This window comes from Cryphonectria parasitica (genome assembly GCF_011745365.1).
Source record: "Cryphonectria parasitica EP155 unplaced genomic scaffold M406scaffold_1, whole genome shotgun sequence".
In the NCBI taxonomy this organism is placed as follows: domain Eukaryota; kingdom Fungi; phylum Ascomycota; class Sordariomycetes; order Diaporthales; family Cryphonectriaceae; genus Cryphonectria; species Cryphonectria parasitica.
Genome location: NW_024468909.1, coordinates 5,545,877 through 5,564,105, shown reverse-complemented (window position 1 = coordinate 5,564,105; position 18,229 = coordinate 5,545,877). Strand labels below are relative to the sequence as shown.

The following is an 18,229-nucleotide window of genomic DNA, read 5'->3' as shown; positions in this document are numbered from 1 at the left end:
CTGCTGCAAAGGAGTGCGTGAAAGGAAAAATGCCAGAGTTGAGAGGGATTGGTGGGCTTGACGTGTGTTGTGTGCCGTGGTGCTACAGCCGCCGTTATCACAGGTACTGCAGCAGCCAGAAACCAGCGCCTGCCATGGCCATGCCTGGCGTGAGCAGCCTGTCCTGGGCGGCACCATCGGTCTGCAGGCTGGCCCCTGGCGTGGTCGTCGTGCCTGTGACCCCCGCAGCACCGACGTAGGAATATGAAGTCCTGGTGACGACGGAGAGGCTGCCGTTCGGGAGAGTCGAGGTGAAAGTGGCAGTTACCAGAGTTGAGGAGAGTGACGTGCTTGTGGCTGAGGTCTCGCTACTGGCGCCAGCGGTCGTCGGCACCGAGGTCTGCGTCGCGAGAGTTGTTCCTTGGCTGCTGGTTGGTAGAGCTGTGAGAAACGGTCAGCATTGCCCGGCAATATCCTACTTATTCAGAACCAGTCTTGGGGGGGGGGGGGGGGAGGTATTCTCGAGCAAAGAGGTTAGAATGTATTGCCTCCAGCCCGAGACCGTGGCTGCTCACACAGGAGGGCCACACCAGAGTCTCTGGTGCAGTTCCCCAATGCAAACTCCGATGAGCCAGTTCACGAGATGGTAACAACACCCAGAGTAAGCTAGCTCAAAACAAAAGAAAATGTGCACCGAAAGAGAAACATCAATATTGCAAGAAGTCCACCGACATACCAGTGGTAGTCGATGTTGCGACAGTGATGGTCGTCCCAGCACTGGACGAAGAGGAAGCGGTGGAGGAGGCGGAGGAGGTGGTGGTGGTAGAGGAAGTGAGGGAGGCAATCAAAGAAGATGAAGATACTGAAGACTGACTTTCAGAAGAAGCAGGAGTAGAGGAAGTTGTGCTACCGGGCACGACGACTGAAGAGGTCTCGGTCGTTGTGACAGGGGCAGCAGTAGTGGATGTAGTAGGGGTAGATTCAGTGGATATAGACGTACCAGAAGAAGCAGCAGTTGTTGGTTCTGAGGGAGTAGGGATAGCTGTGGTGGTGGTCGCCTGGGCCGTCTCGGTCTGCGTGGTTGTCTGCACTGTCGTCTCCACAGCCGTGCTCGTCGGCGTGGTCTGCACCGCAGCAGAGGTTGTAGTTTCGGGCGCGGTGCTCGACGTAGCCGGCTCAGAGGAGCTGCTAACAGTCACCGTGGCCGCTGTGGACGACGACAGGAGTGTAGTGGCGGATGTGGTGATGCTTGTTGTCGTGGCGGTGGCATTTCCGCCTTGACGCTTACCAAGATAGCCCTTGGCGCCGGGAGTGAATCTCTCAAAGAGCTCGCGGATCTCGCCGGCGCTAAGCAGCGACGACAGTCTCGAGGGCTGCGCATCGACGACGACGTGCTGGGCATCGCCGGCTTCCTCGTGACAGGAGCCTCGAGAGTGGCGGAATCCAGCCGAGGCGAGGCCCAAAGTCATGAAGCAGCACACGAGCACTGCCAGCAGGAGTTTCCGTCCGGAAGCCATGGCTCGTCTGTGTCGTTGCCTCGTCCGGTCGGTGCGGTGTACAGCTTGGTCCTGGTCCTGGTTCTGGTCTTGGTCCTGGTCCCTCTCCCTCAAGAGCTGCTTCTCCTGGTCGACTGCTGAAGGTATTTCTGCCCCGAGAGCCTCGACATCTTTGGTGAGGAAAAGAGTCGAGGGAGCCATCATGATGGCTGGCGTGGGGGAAGGTGGGGGAGAAGTGGCGCTTTGTATGTGAAGAGAAAGAGAAGGGGAGAGAGAGAAAGAGAAAGACGAGACAAGGGAGTCTGAGTCCGTGTGTCCGGATCGACAGGACAGCAGAGCAAGCGCCGGTGTGCACACGCGCGGAAGCGTGAATGCCGTGGAGTGGGACCGGAGCAGCCTCTGCCACACCAGCAATGGGGCGAGCTTCGCAAGCCTTCGACGGGGATCCGGTCTACGATCAGCAAATCCGCTTATCTTGGGCGTCTAGAGCTGCATGATGCTGGGTCCGTCCCCTCGTAGCGTGCTGTAAGTTGCGATGGATATGGATGATCTTTCGTGTGCTGCGACGACGGCAGTGCGACGACAGGTGAAACCTGGTAAGACTGTCTTTGCAGAGTCACAGCAGTGGACTGTGGTGAGTGATGGGGCCTGGGTCCGGTTCCAAAGCGCAGGGGTGTTGATCAAGAAAGTTGGCAGACCCAAGAGAGAGAGCCAGAGCAAGTAATGGGTGAGAGGGGGCGGAGAGGGGTTTCTCTTCCTGTTTCTGGCCGTGGCAGGTTGCGATGTGTAAGAGCCAGGGCAGGACTGGTAGACAGATCGAGTTGGGATGCCCCTCACTCACGCTAGAATCCCAAAACCCTGTTCTTGGAATATATCAAAGGCTGGTTTATGAGGAAAATGGGTCGGAAGAGCACGGCCGGTGCTAAACCTGCATCAGGTAGTAGACACGCGGCGTTCTAGGTTTTGTAAAAATACAAATGCAACGGAGAAGTGGCAACAAGAAAAGGTAGATGGGAACAGCACATGAGAGAGGGCGAGAGAAGGGTTTCCTTTGGAAGGAAGAAGGCCCTCAGGAGGATCTACTTGCATATAAACTAAGACGGCGTGAACCACACAGGAGGGACCCAATTGGAAGTGGTGAGAGAGAAGGAGGGGGGCCCTTGGTCAATACGAACCACGACTTGCCAAAGAGTACCTGCCCAGGCTGCCGTACTGTACGCTTGTACCATAGCAAGGAAAGAGGGAAGGAGGGCTTTGGCCCTGACGCCACAGTACACGGGTGCCAAGCTTTGCCAAAATGCTTGTCCTCCTCCCCTTCGCCGCTTTTCATTCAGCTATGAACTAGGATCTTGACTCTCTTGCCGATGAATATCCATAGTACCTTGTAGTAGTTCTATAAACTTTGCACCAGGGCTCTTAAGTAGTCGGTAAATTCCCGAGACAAGTGTACCTACCTACTATGATAAGGTTTAAGTGCGCAGGATATAGACGAGATTACTTGTGTTCAATCAGTTGTATGGAGTCATGGGGGGAAAGAGGGGGGAGGGGGGACAAAAAACAATTGAGTCTCGCAGGTCAGTCAACACCAAAATCTCTCTGACACATGCAAAAATGGTCCACAGTAATCCATAACATGGCGAGGGTGGAGAGAGGGGGGATCGCTTCGTTTTCGCATGCGCTGTACTGTACTTTCCCATGCAGGTTTCTGCAAAATACTAATATAGTAGTCTGCGTAACACCCCTGCCCTGTTGCCCTGCAAACAAGGTGATAGTGCAGCTTGCAGGGTGCATTGCACCCTGGACGGATCTCTATCCCAGCTCTTTCTCCTCCTCCTCCCCCTCCTCCTCCTTCTCCTCTCCTGAGCCTTCAATCTTGCCACATACTCTCCCGCCCTTGCTCCCTCTCTCGTCCAGGCAGGTATCTGTGCAGCAAATTCTACTGCTGATGTGGCTCGTATCTCAGCTATATGCAGTACCATAGTACATCCTGACGCGTGTGGAGACCACCAGGGGCGGGTCGATCGACGCGATGTCCTTCTCTCAGCCAGACGACGATCTTTGTGGAATACTTCCTGGAAGAAGCCGAGGCCGAGCAAGACAGGCCGTCATTTGCTGCTGTTTATCGCAGTTACAACAATACGGAGCTGCACTAGCCTCGCTGGCCGTTTCAAAAAGGGTGGCTCGTATTCACAAACCCCGCCATCGACCTCAGCCTATCCTGATTGCAGGCTGGCGGCCGGGGGTGATCTGGTACTTCACCCTTCTGCACGACCTAAAAACAATCCGATCCATCCGCATCCGCATGTGCCGGACTTCTCTCTGCACCAAACTCCATCCAGTGTAAATGGCGAACAAGAAATTGATTGCCTAATTGAGGTGCGTCGAAAGTGGTTGTTCATCAGCACAAGTGGCTTAGGCAACCAGGGATTTTCAACTTATCGAGATCGCTGATGGGAGGAGACTGGTCATGTCTGAATGGGGAAGGAAGAGAGAAGTGAAGGAGAAAGGTGAAGAGAAAAAACCAAGGTTACTACTGCCACGTCATGCAGATGGAACTCACCAGAAGGAATTCGTGGATGGTATGACAAGACAGTCGAGTATCCGGTGCCACGGCTTACGGCAAGCCCAATCGAGATTCTTTACAGGGCTCAATCACAAAATCAAAATCCCCCAAGCTTCCACTGGAACCACTGCCTAGAAGTTTCATCCCTGTCGGCGTTCGTCACAGCGTGGTGGATCCATCACCTGCTGAACGGCTGGTCGACGTCACAGCCTCGCTACCGTCGTCAGTTGGTGGCTCGTATTCCCATGGAACCACATCGCTGCTGCATAGTGGATTCGCCGTGGATCCGTCGTCGACAGCCAATGCGTTCCTCTCTCCAAGCCTTTATCACTCCGTCGCGCCAAAACTGGTGCGTCCAAAGGCCATACTGTACATAATTTGGAGTCCACAAGCGTGAGGCTCTGCTGGCCCATGGTGGCGGTCAGGCGGGCAGCCGATCATAGCGGCTATTTTTGGTAATAAGATCTACTACGGTACAGCCTCAAGAGTACCGGTATGTATGTTCTTCATTGGGTTTGCACGTGGCTCTGCTGGCATGTTGGTTCATCCTTTCTAAAAGAAGCATTTTCTTCTCAAATACTGCTTCAGAGTCTGTAACTCGTGGGGGACGTATACCATAGTACATACTATGGTACAACTAATGATGCGGCCAAACACAGGATGGACTGCGAAGAACTTGGTGTGTCTTCAATGTCTGACACTTGAGATAACAGCCAACTGGCAGGAAACAAGATCAAAAACAAAAGGGAGGTATTGAAAGAGCTGTAGTTGAGAGCACAATGATTGACTTTGAAAAATGAATGAAGCATATCCTAAGCAAAATAATTCCTATTCACCTCATGAGGAGCATGTCCCCCTGGTCCAGCCCTCATGTCTTATCGATACGCCTCAGAGCGCGCTAAGCCAGGGCTTATGGACAAGGATAGCTTGTGGCTTCCAGCGCAACGTAAACTCGAACAGGCATTTTGTTGAATCCCTTCGTGCCAGATTGCATGTGAAAAAGGGTTCCACCTCTTGGGAATTGTCCAGGGGCTCAACACTACCACCACAGCATCCTGTGCCGTCGAACAGTCCAGCTTCGAATCATGGGAACACCTGCTATCCTCGACTACCCATCTTGAGAGCGACAATACTCCCCTTGAGACGACGCTCCCATCACCTCGACCCCCTTGCCGCAGCTCTTAGCTCTCAGCTCTGGGCCTCATGGGCTTCGCGGCCCGCACTCGTGAATCACACCATGCCCGACACCCTCCGACCTCCCGGCCCTACCGAGGCCGATGAGACCCGGCAGGAGGAGCAAAAGGACGAAGAGAACCTGCGTGAGCTGTCACGGTCGCCGCACCCGTACCACAGACAAAAGTGGGAACTGCTGGAACCCTCGGATCGCGTCGTAGCCAGGGCGAGCACGATCCCCACCCACGGGCCTGTTGAAGACATTCGCGACCAGCTTCTGCCTGCGCCGAGCTTCACAAAGGATTCGACGCCCGCCACCGACAGCGGCACCGAGGCTGACGACGAGATTTTTGTCAAGAAGCTGCCTGCGCCCAAGGCAAAACTCCACAAGGGTCTTCGTGGCCGACATGAGGCGCTGTCCGGCTCCGGAACACCACTGCTGACCCCGACGGTCGGTGATGGTGATCGCGACGGAATCTTGTCGTCGAGCCCCAGGTGGAAGAAAGAAGAAAGCGAAAAGAGGCGACAGGCGAAGAGATTGAGACGAAACAGGGAGCTAGTAAGGAGAGGCACGGAGGTTGCAATCCTGGGGGTTCTGGCGCGGACTGTCATTCGTAACCCGGTCGTGCAGCCTTTCGTCGCGGCGTGGAAGGATGGTGAGTTTTTGCGCAGAACAATCTGATCTGTTGTGGATAAATGCTGAGACTTGGCCCTAGAGTTGATACTACAGAGCACGATTTTCGCGGCGCTGCTACTGCTCTACCCGCTGCGAGTCGCAGCATGGGCCTACAAAAAGGGTGAACCCCTAAAGAGCAAGATACCACTCTCGATCCCTCTGTCCTTCGACCCGGCGCCTGCGCTATACCCTCAGCTACTACCATTACTTGTCGCCTTCCTCACAGCCGCGAATTTGAAGGACGTCATCCTACCGAATCTCGTGCTCGGCATCGCATCCATTCCCCGAAGTCTTGTCCCCACCAGCAATACTTTCGAAGTCATCAACCCTATCCACTGGCTGTTGACCTGCTTGCCTCTGGCATTGAACCGTGAAAAATTCCCGGCGAGCCCTTCAGAGCACAAGAACTGGTCGGATATTTCGCCAACCTCCCCTCAAGACCTTGTCTTTCTTTACCCTCTCCATCAGAGCCTCTCTTTGGTTCTTTACCATCTAACAACCAGCAGCCTCCTCACGGCCGAACTCGAACTGCTCTCGATATCCCTCATTAATCTTCTCATACTCTCCAGGTCCCCACAAGCTGTAGTTCTACAGTCCGTTCTTTGGCTAGGCGGACTTGGCGTGCTCATCTTTTGCGCACCTGTGATTGAATGGAGCATCAGCCTGGCAAGGGTTCCGAAATGGCGACTCAGGCGAAACACAGTTTCAACCCGGACCTCCCTTTTTGGAGCTTCGATAGACCGCCTTTCTGCTGGTTTGAGGCTCATTCCGTGGGGGCCGTGGATACTCGACACTGCCCTCGGCTGGCTCTTTGCCGGTCTCAAAGTGTTCCCATGGAGACCGTGGGAGAGGGCGAAAGAAGGTCTTGATTCCGAGACAGAGGACTCCGCTGTGGTTTCTGGCCTTTCTACCGACGAAGAGGGCACGCAGGGGACCGATTTAGCACATCGAAGATCAATTGCCTCCCAGATGGATGGCTTGTACGAGAGCATTCCTTTGCGAAAAACGCAGACGAGCTCTGACAAGCCTGTAGGCGACTTGCACGCTGGTCTGGACGAGCCAGAAAGCTTTTCCCTACATCCTCGACGGCGTACCTTGCCTTTCGCGGAGACTATGATGAAGTCATCCAAGACGCATACCTCCTCAGGACGACAAAAGAGGCGTGCATCGTCCTCCGTGCGGTTCTTTTACGGTCTGACCCCGGGAGAAGCCAACAGAAGAAAGCTGCTCTATGCGGCATGGGCGTACGCGAGCATCGTCGCTGTGGTTCTCCTTCCCATTGGGTTCTACGTGCGACAATATGCCACAGCTGGTCATTATCCTATCGGTTGGGCTGTGGGCTACGTCCTTGGCGACATACATTGGTTCAGAATGCAGGTTATCATGTCGACATGGCTGGACTGGGCCTTCGTGCTCCCAGACCTTCCGGGCGAGGGCTCCGAGTCCTGCCATCTAGGCTGGGTTGAGCACCTTCGTCATGCCTCGATCGGCGAGGCCAACACGAGGTTGTGTCTAGCTGCTTGGTGGGTTGCAGTCATCATCCTTGGTCTAGCGGTGGTGTTTCGGCTCTCGCCATACTATGAAGTCGACACTCGCCGCAAGATCTTCCATTTCATGATGGTATCCATGTTTCTACCAGCAACGTTTATTGATCCGACCTGGTGCGCCCTCGCTCTCGCCATCGTCCTGGCCATCTTTCTCCTGCTGGATCTCCTCCGTGCAAGCCAACTTCCACCACTCTCCAAACCCATACGAGACTTTCTACAGCCGTACACGGACGGCCGCGATCATCAGGGGCCCGTGGTCATCTCACACATCTTCCTGCTCATCGGCTGCGCCATTCCGCTCTGGCTCAGCCTGGCGTCCCTCCCTCGGACTGGGACCGGAAATATGATGGGCTGGGAGACGCCGGCCCGCGAGCTGAGCATGGTCGCAGGAGTTGTCTGTGTTGGCCTGGGCGATGCTGCCGCCTCGCTGATCGGGCGCCGTTGGGGGAAGCACAAGTGGTTCTGGAAGGGTGGCAAGAGTCTGGAGGGCAGCGTGGCGTTCGCGATGGCCGTGTTTGCAGGCCTTGTGGCTGCTAATCTCTGGCTCAGGGTTGGCGGCTGGCCCGTCTCCAGCTTTGATCGCTCGCTTTCCCGAGCCGAGACGGTCGTCTCACAACACAACTTTGATGGAATACTGGCTGGCCTCAAGGATTCAGAATGGTCGTCAATCTTCCGCAAGACGGGCTTCTGCGCATCCTTATCTAGCCTGACAGAGGCAGTCCTCACGGGCGGAAATGACAATGTTGTGGTGCCAGTGGTATTGTGGACATGTGTGAAGGCCACGGGATTGTGAAGACAAGAAGCCCGCTCAGCGCACGGGCATCCTTCTTTGTTTCTATAGATTACATCTGAGAGGTCGATTTGTGTTTTCAAAAAGAAGGGCGTGCTGGGCAAAATGCGTCACGATCCGCCATGACCGAACAAGGGATATTATAGACTGGGAGATACCTTAGAATTAAAGGACTGGGCCGGGGGGGGGGGGGGCGTTATCGGCTTGCTGCTTTTGCGAACCATCTATGTATTTAATTAGCAACATCCAGACTCTCAACGGGTTGGAGTTAACTTCTGTGCAAATATTATGAGTAGCTTGTCTGTACCTTATTTCGTCGCATCTCGCTCGTTATCCACATTATGCAAACAATAATGACAACACGGTGTGGATTTGACTCAGCAAGAGAGGGAAAAGGTATTCGTCACTCAACCCTCATCTCAAATTTTCACGAGGCAAATTAGCCTGTTGAATCCCTCGTGATGAGTACATAACATCGCGCAACTGAATTCCCTCTGAAGGCGGCGCAGAGGGACAGCTGATGCCGATTGTATGAAGCACCGACAGGCTGCACATAGTTAGCGATACTGAGGGTTCTATTGTAGCACATGATTACTACCTTGGGGGCCTGTACAAACAAGACAAGCATAAATCTCTCTCAGTATGCATATAAATCATTGAGTAGGTGTCTAATCATTACTATTCCTCTATCATCATGAAAGCGTTGCATGTACGGTATTAAGAATTGATTAATTGAATATTAGGCCCATTTGCTCTGCATGAGTGTCCTTTTTCCCTCCACATAAGCAGGTGCCCTGTCTGTCGCCAAAGTCTTTCCTTTGGCATACTTTATAACGAAGCCTGGAAGTTTCCACCCAAACATCTGACCGACACCGCCTCCCGGACCGAGAGAGGCGCCAAAACCTACTTCTTTGCTGAACGTATATTCCGGCACCTGCTCTCCCTTCAGTTGCGCCGCAAGGCTTTTGACAACGTGCACGGTCTGGTTCTCGGTGTGCATACTCTGCGGGGTCTCGAGGTTGCCGACATCCCCGACGACAAAGATGTCATCATGGCCTTCGGCGCGGAGAAACTTTGTCTGTTTTACAAAACCGCGATGGTCCAGCATCGACCCCGGGACGAACGACGTGTTGGGCTGCAGCCCGTACGTGGGGATCAAGACATTGGTCTCCAAAGTGTCCTTCTTGCCGCCGGGCAGAGACAAGGTCAGAGTCTTGCCCGACGACGCATTGTCCTCGACCTCTGTGACCTTGGCATTCAGGACGACATGTACACCCATCTTCTCCAGGCTCTTCTTGGCGGCCTGCCTAACGCTGGTGGTCATCTCGTCGTGCAGCGGCAGGACGTCCGCCCCGACGAGTGTGATCTTCTTCTTGCCACCTGCTTTCTTCCCATACACCTCGGCCAGCTCCCCGGCGACCTCGATCCCCGTGATGCCCGCGCCTGCCACGACGATGGATTTTGCGGCCTCGATCCTGTGCTGCCAGTCGCGCAGCACGTCCCTCGTGTGCTCCGTCGTCGAGATGGTCTTGAACGGCATGTCTTCCTTCGCGCTCGTCCCCGTTGCGATGACCAGCGTGTGATACGGGATCTCCCTCGCGGCCCCCTCTGTCGTGCGGACGGCCACGATCTTGCTTGTAGTATCCAAAGCCTCAGCCGTGCCGAGGACGAACTCGAATTTTCCAGAAGGGTACTTTGCAAAACCCGGGGCGATGGGGTAGAAGAGCTTGTCGTCGAAGCCTGTGCCTGGTACGATGCCGCGCACCGCGGCAGGGGCCCAGTAGAGATGTGTGTTGGGGGAGACGAGGATGATTTTGAGGTCTGGTATGAGCGGCACCTGGTGTGCGAGGAGATGGTGTGCTATCGGGACACCTGCGAAGGACGCACCGAGGATCACGACTGTTTTTGTCATGGCTGCGTACGAGACTTATGTACGTAAGAAGGAAGAATTGAAATGGTTATGAGAATGGAAATGGTCGTCTGAAATCGAGTGAGTGAGGTGTGGTGGGTTGTAGGGAAAGGTAGAATCGTTGATAATCATTACGGAAGCCATTTTGTGAACGTGAAAGCAGCATGATCATATATATATATTATTTGTCGTCGGGGATGGCGTCTCGAGTTCCATGAGAAAAGGGGAATCTGCTTGGCCAAATTATTAGGCACGTCGACGATGATGCAAGACGATGAGTTCCTTAGTTGATACTTTCATCGAGCGCTGTGCACAAAAGTGGCATAGTCGCATTGGGGTTCAGCTTTGTGTTACTGAGCATTGCTCAGCAAGGCGGCCAAGGCTGGTGAGGGTGATTGAATATTGGAAATCAACAACCAATCATGACTTGTATAAACTCCGTAAAACCCGTGCTTGACTTACAAGGCTGCAAGGGTTATGACTAATTATTTGAAATTCATATTCAACCGCCATTTCCCCGGGTCAAAAGTGGGGACTGATTAAAGGCCGAAAGTCCGTATTTACTAAGTAAGCACCCCAGTAAAGTAGGCAGAGTTGACCTTTCAGAGTTGGCTGTTTGATAAACTAATATTATACCAATCCAATCACATTGCGTTTCGCTTGCTATAAGATTTGCCTAGAATATTGGTGTTACCTGCAAAGTTGCTCACCAGCGAAGGACAAATATCGTGGAAGCAAAACACACCAGAAGAAGGGGTCTCAGCGACGACTTTGCTTGTTCTGTAGGGCCGGACTTGTCCCAATGTCTTGAATACAAGGAAGACAGTGCCGTTCATAGCTACTGTTCTCAGGTTAGCGAGAGCTGCCCTAGTCATACTTGATTGCTAAATTATTGGAACATGAGCTTACTTACTAAGTAGATTTGTTTGAATTAGTTCTGTCAGAATCTGGCTCTGGGGTTTGGAGGTAGGTGATCACGATTGTGGCATAAATAATTATCCACAGACTCAGGGACAACATGCACATATGTTTTTCAAACGCCTGCTACTGGCGTTACTGAGCAGAACTCCTGCCACCCCCCCTTTCTTCCCCTCCCGACAAGAAAAAGGTCAAACATTCATCGTCAACTTGTGAGCCTCTACTTGTCACAAAAATGTACAAATCTTTATTCGTTCAATCCACTGGCTGGCTGCCCAATGAAGACGGATTCGTTGAAGTAAAACATCTACTAAATTCGTAGGTATTCAGCGTCTATTCTGCGTTGTCAAGTTCTAATGCCTCAAAATTGAGCCCATAGCCTGGGAGGACGAGTAATCCTTCTGATGGAAACCAAACTTGCACTAATTACATAAATGTAATGAGTGACGACATTGCCGCTCAAAGCTTCACATTGAAGCTCTCACGCGCAGCGCCAGGTGGCCCGGGCCAACATAATTGTGTCTTATTGATTGATCACAACCCCAAAATGGATAAAATTGTAAACTCAGCGGCGTTAAAAGAAAAAAAATTTCTTATGCGGGTCAGTGGCTGGATTGTACATGGAATATCACATATAGGAGTTAGATTGGCGTGTATAAGTACTTGGGCAAAGATACATGTCGGCTCCCGGTCGGCAGCCGCCTAAGTTGTCTCGGTATCCGCAATGAGTTCGCCAGCGGTCTTGGGTGCTGTAGGACACCAAGGCCGGAGATACTAATGCTCAGGGAAGATCTTTCGTCATCTTTAAAACTTCTTGCATCTTTTCCTTCTGACCACCTATCAACTGACAATTCACCCAATTACATGTATCGTTGTAGGATCAATTCGTGCAAGCCTGTTCCGTTGAAGCTATCGTCACTGTATTCACTGCGGCGTCATGTCCGCCAAGAAGAACATCCTGCTGCTCATTGCCGACGACCTCGGTCGTGACTTTCTGAGCTGCTATGGCTGTCAGACAAACCTGACGCCGAACCTCGACGCCCTGGCGGCTTCTGGGGTCCGATTCGACAAGGCCTTCACAAGCACGGCATCGTGTAGTGGCAGCCGGACCGTCATCTACACAGGCCTCCATACCCACGAGACAGGCAGTTACGGCTTGAACCAGGCGCGAGATGGCTTCCAGACCTTTGACAGTGTCGAGACGGCACCTTTTCTCTTCAAGGAAAAGCTTGGCTACAAGACTGGCATCTTGGGAAAAATCCACGTTGGTCCAGACCACCTATACCCCTGGCAGGTCCGAGAAGAAAGCGAGTCGAGGAATGTGGCCTGGATAGCGGACCGGGCAGAAGCCTTCTTCAAGGCCTCCAAGGAGGAGCAAAAGGCCTTCTTCCTGACCATCGGCTTCGTGGATCCGCATCGGAAGCTACAGACCCGCGGCGGGTTTGGAAATGTTGACGGCAACCATGACAGCCGCCTCCAAGATCGCATCTTCCACCCCAGCGAGACTACGGTCCCGCCTTTCCTGAGCGACGTGCCTGAGGTCCGCCAGGAGCTGGCTGAGTACTACCGCTCCATCTTCCGCATGGACCAGGGCGTGGGCATGATCCTCGCAGCGCTGGATCGGGAGCAGCTGTCAGACGATACCTTGGTCCTATTCCTGAGCGACAATGGACCCCCCTTTGTCAATTCCAAGACGACGCTGTTTGAGGCCGGCGTACGGCTGCCATTCTTGCTGCGCGCGCCCGGTGCTGCTCCCAGCGGCACTGTCAACCCGAACCTGATCTCCTACGTCGACATACTGCCTACCTTTCTCGACTGGGCCGGTCACCCACGGCTCGAGGCGGGAGAAGGCAAGGTGCAGCGGCGTGGGCGATCTGTGCTGCCTATCCTGGCGAGTACGACCACCTCTGCCGTGCCGGGCTGGGACCATGTCTTCGGATCGCACACGTTCCACGAGATCACTAACTACTGGCCGACGAGATACATGCGCAACCACCGGTTCAAGTACCACCGCAACGTGTGCTGGAAGCTCGACTTCCCGTTCGCCATGGACCTGTACGGATCTTTGTCGTTCGAAGGCATGCGCAATTCGGCGACGCCGTCTGCACCGGCTATGATTGGGCCGAGAAAGCTCAAGGACTACATCCAGCGGCCGCCGCAGGAGCTGTTCGACCTGGAGAACGACCCTCTGGAGATCAACAATCTTGCGGGTGATCCTGACTATGCAGAGACGCTGAAGGAGATGAATGAGGCGCTCGAGCAGTGGCAGGTTGAGACCAGCGACCTTTGGCTGTGGCGCGATGGAATGGCGGTGGTCAGGTACATCTCCTCGGGCTATGCTCGTGAAGGACTGCGTATACCTGATCGTTTCGACTTTGAAGCAGAACGTCCAGAAAACAAGGAGCCCGTGGCTGCTTATGATCTCTTGACAGACCAAAAATATTCGGGGGCGTAATGAATTACTTCTCTATGGAGGCTCATCTGTATTTGTAAGAAAAGAAAGGAAACATTACAAATTGCTACCTGAAAAAATTTGCTGCTATGACCTAGAATTGGTAAACATACAAGGAGGCCTTTGTGGACTCTTCGAATTCACCGGCCCTCAACGTGCCATAAGCACTCACTGTAGCATTATCATTCGACGGTTGCGCCAACGTCCCATAACAGCCATTCGTCGCATTTGTGCTCAGCGTGATGCTCAAGACCGTCTTCCCCCCAACAGGCAGCGATATCTTACCTGGAGCCCACGAGATATTGCTGGACGGCCAGGAGAAGACTTCACTCTCGCCGTCGGAGAAGCCAACGGACACATGCAGGTATCCATCCAGAACCGGGCCGGCATTCGTGGTAGGGCCCAGGTTCCATGTCCGCTGCCACACGGGAAACTCAATGTTGGAGGAGGTGGTCCTCCCAGAGCTGTAGGTCTGCACCAGGTCCTGCCCGTTGCGGACGCGACAGTCCAGCTGGTAGGGAACTGGTGCGCTGGGAGATACTGTTGCCGCTGCCGCCGTGTCAACCATAAGAGGAACTGTTGCTGTGGCTGGACAGGTGAAATTCTTGATGGTGTGATCGTCGTTGAACTCGAGGGGGAAGAAGAAGGTGCTTGAGGCAGCCTGGTGGTTATCGCTGTGCCACATGAGACCATCGTGATAGATGTCGCTCGGGCTGGTCCTGTACCCAAGGTTGCCCGCAAGGATAACCTGCCCCCCATCTGGCGTGGGAAGCACGTTGGCGCCCTTGTTCTGACCACCACAGCCGTCCTGGCTCAGAAAGCCGCCGTCTGTATAAGGGCCAAGGGGGTCGGTTGCATAGTAGTAATAAATATAGCCAGCGCAGTTCTGACATGTGTATCCAAAGGTCAAATACCAGTAGCCGTCATGGTAGAAAAAACCTGAGGCCTCGAGCGTGAGACCCTTGGCGTTAAGCTCCTGGGCCGAGCGCACCAGGACGGAGGTGGCAGCCGTGCCAACCGTCGAGGTCAGGTTGGGCGTGAGCTGGTGAATGTATATATCCCAGACATATACATCCCATTCGGATGAGCCAGACTTCAGGCCCGAGAGAACATCGCTGACCATGTAGTGGGTTCCGTCCGGGCCCACGGCCACGTCAAAGTCATGAGAGATATTCATGCCGCCCAGGAGACGGGGTGGATCGCTCCAGGGGCCACCAGGAGAATCAGACGTGGCGTAGTAGAAGTTTGCCGTTAGTGCGCCGCCTCCCATGAACATGACATATTGCCCAGTCGCGTTGCTGTAGCGGACCACTGGTTTTGTCACGTTGGCCACCTCGATGGAGGGCTGGTAGAAGGTTGCCAGCTCCCAGTTGGTAAAATCGGAAGACGAATACGACTTGATACCGCAGTTGCCGTCCTCCCCATAGTCACCAGGCGGATAGACAGGACTGACAGGCCAATCCACGTTCGCGATCTGGCCGTAGACGAAGATGGAACCACCACAGCCCCAGGTTGCCGCGTGCATGTAGTACTTGTTCTCGTAATATGTCACATGGGCCTCGACCTGCTCTCGTCCGTTGCCGTCGGTGGTGATGGGGTATGTCCATTTTCCGTATTTTTGTGGTTGGAAAGGATGAGTGGGGAGACCGTCGTCGCCGTCTAGGATATCAACAGCGGCAAAATTGATGTAGGTGGCGGTTGGGTTTGGAGAAGAAGACGAAGTTGTTGAAGAAGCGGCCGAGATCAGCCCAGGCAAAAGGCTTGAGCCTACTAACGCCAGCTGCTGGACGTTCAGCATTGTGACGCTACCAATTGATGATATAGGCAGCCGGGCCACGAGTCGTTCTAGTATAGTTAATGAATAGATCAATATATTTTTCTCTATTCAACGAGCCCGAGGTGGCAGGCCGAAGTGGCTCATTTTAAATACTTACCCAGAAGCCAGCAGGCCCACGACCAGGCCCGCTGAACAACAGAAGTATCTGTATCCATTGTAATTATTACCGTTGCGTTCTAAAGAGATTTCAACTGCTCTTAATGTCGTCGATTCTGAATGGCCAGGATTTACATGTACAAGAAGCAGCAGCAGCAACAACAACAGGTGGCGGCTGTCGGAGCTCGGAAGCCGCAGGCCTATGGCGTGTAAAATTCAGTAACCCATGTTCCAATGCCAAATCCCTATTTCCTCCGCCTTTTCGGCGAAATAAGGGGAGGGAGGAAAAAAAGAAAAAGAAAAAAAAAGAAAAAAAAAGAAACAAAAACTAAGGTACGATGTGATGTAATATGAGGGGCATATAACATGAATGTTCAGGGTTATTTACTTGGCCTTGGAGCGGTGTATGCCAACCTCACGCCTCAGTGTGTAAGTCCACAGTACTGCGATTAATACCCCGCAAAACTAAGTGCTAAAATATGTATACATCATTCTGCTCGGCAATTGCGCGATTGTCTAGGGCTTCATTTGTTTCCCCTGGTCACCTTTAGGCTTTGAGAACTGGTCGGGGGTCGTGCTCGGCTTCCGCCATGTCAATATTGACTGTCCTTTTCTGCTGCATGGTACAATAAGTGACCATGCTTGCGGGTCGGATGCCGACATGACTTCCACCACTGAAGAGCGGCCACAACAAGAACGACCCCAGCAACCCAAGCACTCACGACAGTCGCCCCATACGTGCTCAGCCTGCAGAAGCCGTAAGGTTCGATGCGACGGCCGAAGAGACATTTGCAGGAATTGTGAGAGGTTGGACCTCGAGTGCTCTTTTCAAGGTCAGGAACTCTCTATCAGAGGCCCAGACAGGCGCCGCACGAGACGAGCATGTCTACCATGCCGGAACAGAAAGGCACGGTGCAGTGGACTTACGCCAGCCTGTCAGAGATGTCTCGACCTCGGGTTCAAATGCATCTACGAGTCCCCTGCCGCTGCTGCTGCTGTGACGAGCAGACGCGTTGTAGTACCCTCTCGTGTGCATAACTCGTCACCCCCCACCAGCACTCCTCCATCAAACGTGCTGCTCCCGCAGTCGCCACGGGCCAACAGCAGTGAACCCAGGACCTCGGAGAACAACCCAGAGGATATGTAAGACAGGAAAACCCTCCCTAACAGCTGAAGTTTCTCTCTCCATTGTTGTAATTACGGAGTGTTCTTTTGTTAACCACACGTACACATATTATCACTCTCCAGCTCCAGCTTTCCATCAGACTCGCAGTCATTGCAAGCGCTAGACGCATTCTTCCAGCACCTTCATCATGTCCCAGTATTTGCCTTTTTGCACAAAGCCACGGTCATGGAGGACTACCGTGCTCGCGTCCTCGACAGGGCACTTCTTCTCGCACTGGCTGGCATCACTACTGCTCTCATGGACGGTGGACCCGACGGGAGAGAACGAGGGTCTACCTATGTGGATCTCGCCGAGTCTATCGTCGTCAGCGGGCGAGAAGAGCCAGGCCTTGCTCGGGTGCAGGCTCTGATCCTGATCATCAAGTTCCGCGAGTACCAGGCCCGCTTCTCCAGCGTCTTCATCCTGACCGCCATCGCCATGAGGTTTGCAATGGCCCTGCGGCTCAACTACGAGGACCACAGCATGCACCCGCTCACCCGTGAGGTCCGCAGGAGGGCGTGGTGGTCCCTGTTCATGATCGACACGCAGGTCGCCAGCGGATACGATGACTTTTCTCTGTCCACCGTCGGCCGCGCCTATATTCAACTGCCCTGCTCCGAGCAAGATTTCAGCCTGGGCCTCGCTCGGCCTGTCGATAAGCTCGAGATCAACATAGCTGCCGCTCGCGCTCCTATCGAGAGTAGTGAGCTCAACCCACTTGCACAGGTCGTGCGCGTAAAGTGGTTGCGGTACAAGACCCTGCAGTCCACCATACGCATTGTGGCGACCACGCAAGTGGACCTGGGCGACGAGGTGAAATCGCTCCAAGAAGACCTGGACGCCTTTTCTGCCCAGCTGCCTGCTGGCCTGCAGCTCTCAGAGCAGAATGCACGACTGCACGCCTACTGGACTAGCTTCTCTGCATATGCCACCATCCACATCATCTGGTTTGCAGTCCGCATGATTGTCTATCGTCTGGCTCTGCCGGGCGTCAAGGAGGCCCTCCCTGGCCATGTCCTGCGCCGTCTGGATCCGAGTATTGCCATGCACTGCCACACCCGCTGTCTCGAGGCCGCGAATCTCATGGCTGACGCCTTGAAACTTTTGCTTGCCTGCAGGGCGAAAACCTCCGTGGTCGACCTGGACCTGGCTAGCTGCACATATCAATGTGCCCGGATCCTGTTCCACCTACACCGCAGGCTTCCTACCCGGATTCCGCGCGACGAGCTGACCGCCAAGATAGCATGCTGTCAGGAATTCTTGAATGAGATGTTCTTCGAGTGCGAGATGATACGCAATATAGTTGAGTGGCCCCCCACCTTGGTACAGATATGCTCTAGGAAGAATACTCATGCTAACCTTGGGCACGCAGCGGAGCGATATGGAGCATCTTGTTGCCTGGGGGTTTTCGGCCTCACCAACGCTGAATCGTACTGTCGCGAGTCCAGACCCGGCGACGTTGACAGGCTCGACGAGACTGCCAGAGACACCTCACAATATCGCTCGACACAGCTTGGTCAGCCATATGAACACCCCAACCAACCGGCCCACCAGCCCGCCAGCTCTGCGTCAGACTGCGGACGGAGGGGATCCTGCCCGAGAGAGTGAGGACGCTGTCGAGAACATAG

The 18,229-nt window shown here is 53.9% G+C and overlaps 6 protein-coding genes across 6 annotated transcripts; 3 read left to right on the top strand and 3 right to left on the bottom strand.

Moving 5' to 3' along the window:
• Positions 1 to 97: 97 nt before the first annotated feature.
• On the bottom strand, positions 98 to 1,676 carry M406DRAFT_326301 (uncharacterized protein; the record flags this gene model as incomplete). Its single annotated transcript, XM_040920067.1, has 4 exons — positions 98 to 404; positions 716 to 848; positions 980 to 1,186; positions 1,268 to 1,676. The coding sequence occupies 4 exons, from the start codon at positions 1,674 to 1,676 to the stop codon at positions 98 to 100; spliced, it is 1,056 nt and encodes a 351-aa protein (XP_040781844.1).
• A 3,599-nt stretch (positions 1,677 to 5,275) lies between these two features.
• Positions 5,276 to 8,227, top strand: M406DRAFT_244768 (uncharacterized protein; the record flags this gene model as incomplete). Its single annotated transcript, XM_040916281.1, has 4 exons — positions 5,276 to 5,867; positions 5,928 to 6,657; positions 6,739 to 8,041; positions 8,114 to 8,227. 4 exons carry the CDS (start codon positions 5,276 to 5,278, stop codon positions 8,225 to 8,227), a joined length of 2,739 nt encoding a protein of 912 aa, XP_040781843.1.
• A 736-nt stretch (positions 8,228 to 8,963) lies between these two features.
• Positions 8,964 to 10,254, bottom strand: M406DRAFT_285678 (FAD/NAD(P)-binding domain-containing protein; the record flags this gene model as incomplete). Its single annotated transcript, XM_040918635.1, has 1 exon — positions 8,964 to 10,254. Exon 1 carries the CDS (start codon positions 10,134 to 10,136, stop codon positions 8,964 to 8,966), a length of 1,173 nt encoding a protein of 390 aa, XP_040781842.1. The 5' UTR covers positions 10,137 to 10,254.
• Positions 10,255 to 11,988: 1,734 nt separating this feature from the next.
• On the top strand, positions 11,989 to 13,506 carry M406DRAFT_59723 (uncharacterized protein; the record flags this gene model as incomplete). The annotated part of the gene is made up of 2 exons (XM_040924650.1): positions 11,989 to 13,438; positions 13,484 to 13,506. The coding sequence occupies 2 exons, from the start codon at positions 11,989 to 11,991 to the stop codon at positions 13,504 to 13,506; spliced, it is 1,473 nt and encodes a 490-aa protein (XP_040781841.1).
• A 91-nt stretch (positions 13,507 to 13,597) lies between these two features.
• On the bottom strand, positions 13,598 to 15,301 carry M406DRAFT_245731 (Arabinanase/levansucrase/invertase; the record flags this gene model as incomplete). The annotated part of the gene is made up of 1 exon (XM_040916351.1): positions 13,598 to 15,301. One exon carries the CDS (start codon positions 15,299 to 15,301, stop codon positions 13,598 to 13,600), a length of 1,704 nt encoding a protein of 567 aa, XP_040781840.1.
• An 847-nt stretch (positions 15,302 to 16,148) lies between these two features.
• M406DRAFT_217057 (uncharacterized protein) lies at positions 16,149 to 17,792 on the top strand (the record flags this gene model as incomplete). Its single annotated transcript, XM_040915493.1, has 2 exons — positions 16,149 to 16,579; positions 16,685 to 17,792. Coding segments are annotated over 2 exons (1,539 nt in total), but the record flags the coding sequence as incomplete, so codon positions are not given.
• Positions 17,793 to 18,229: the final 437 nt, after the last annotated feature.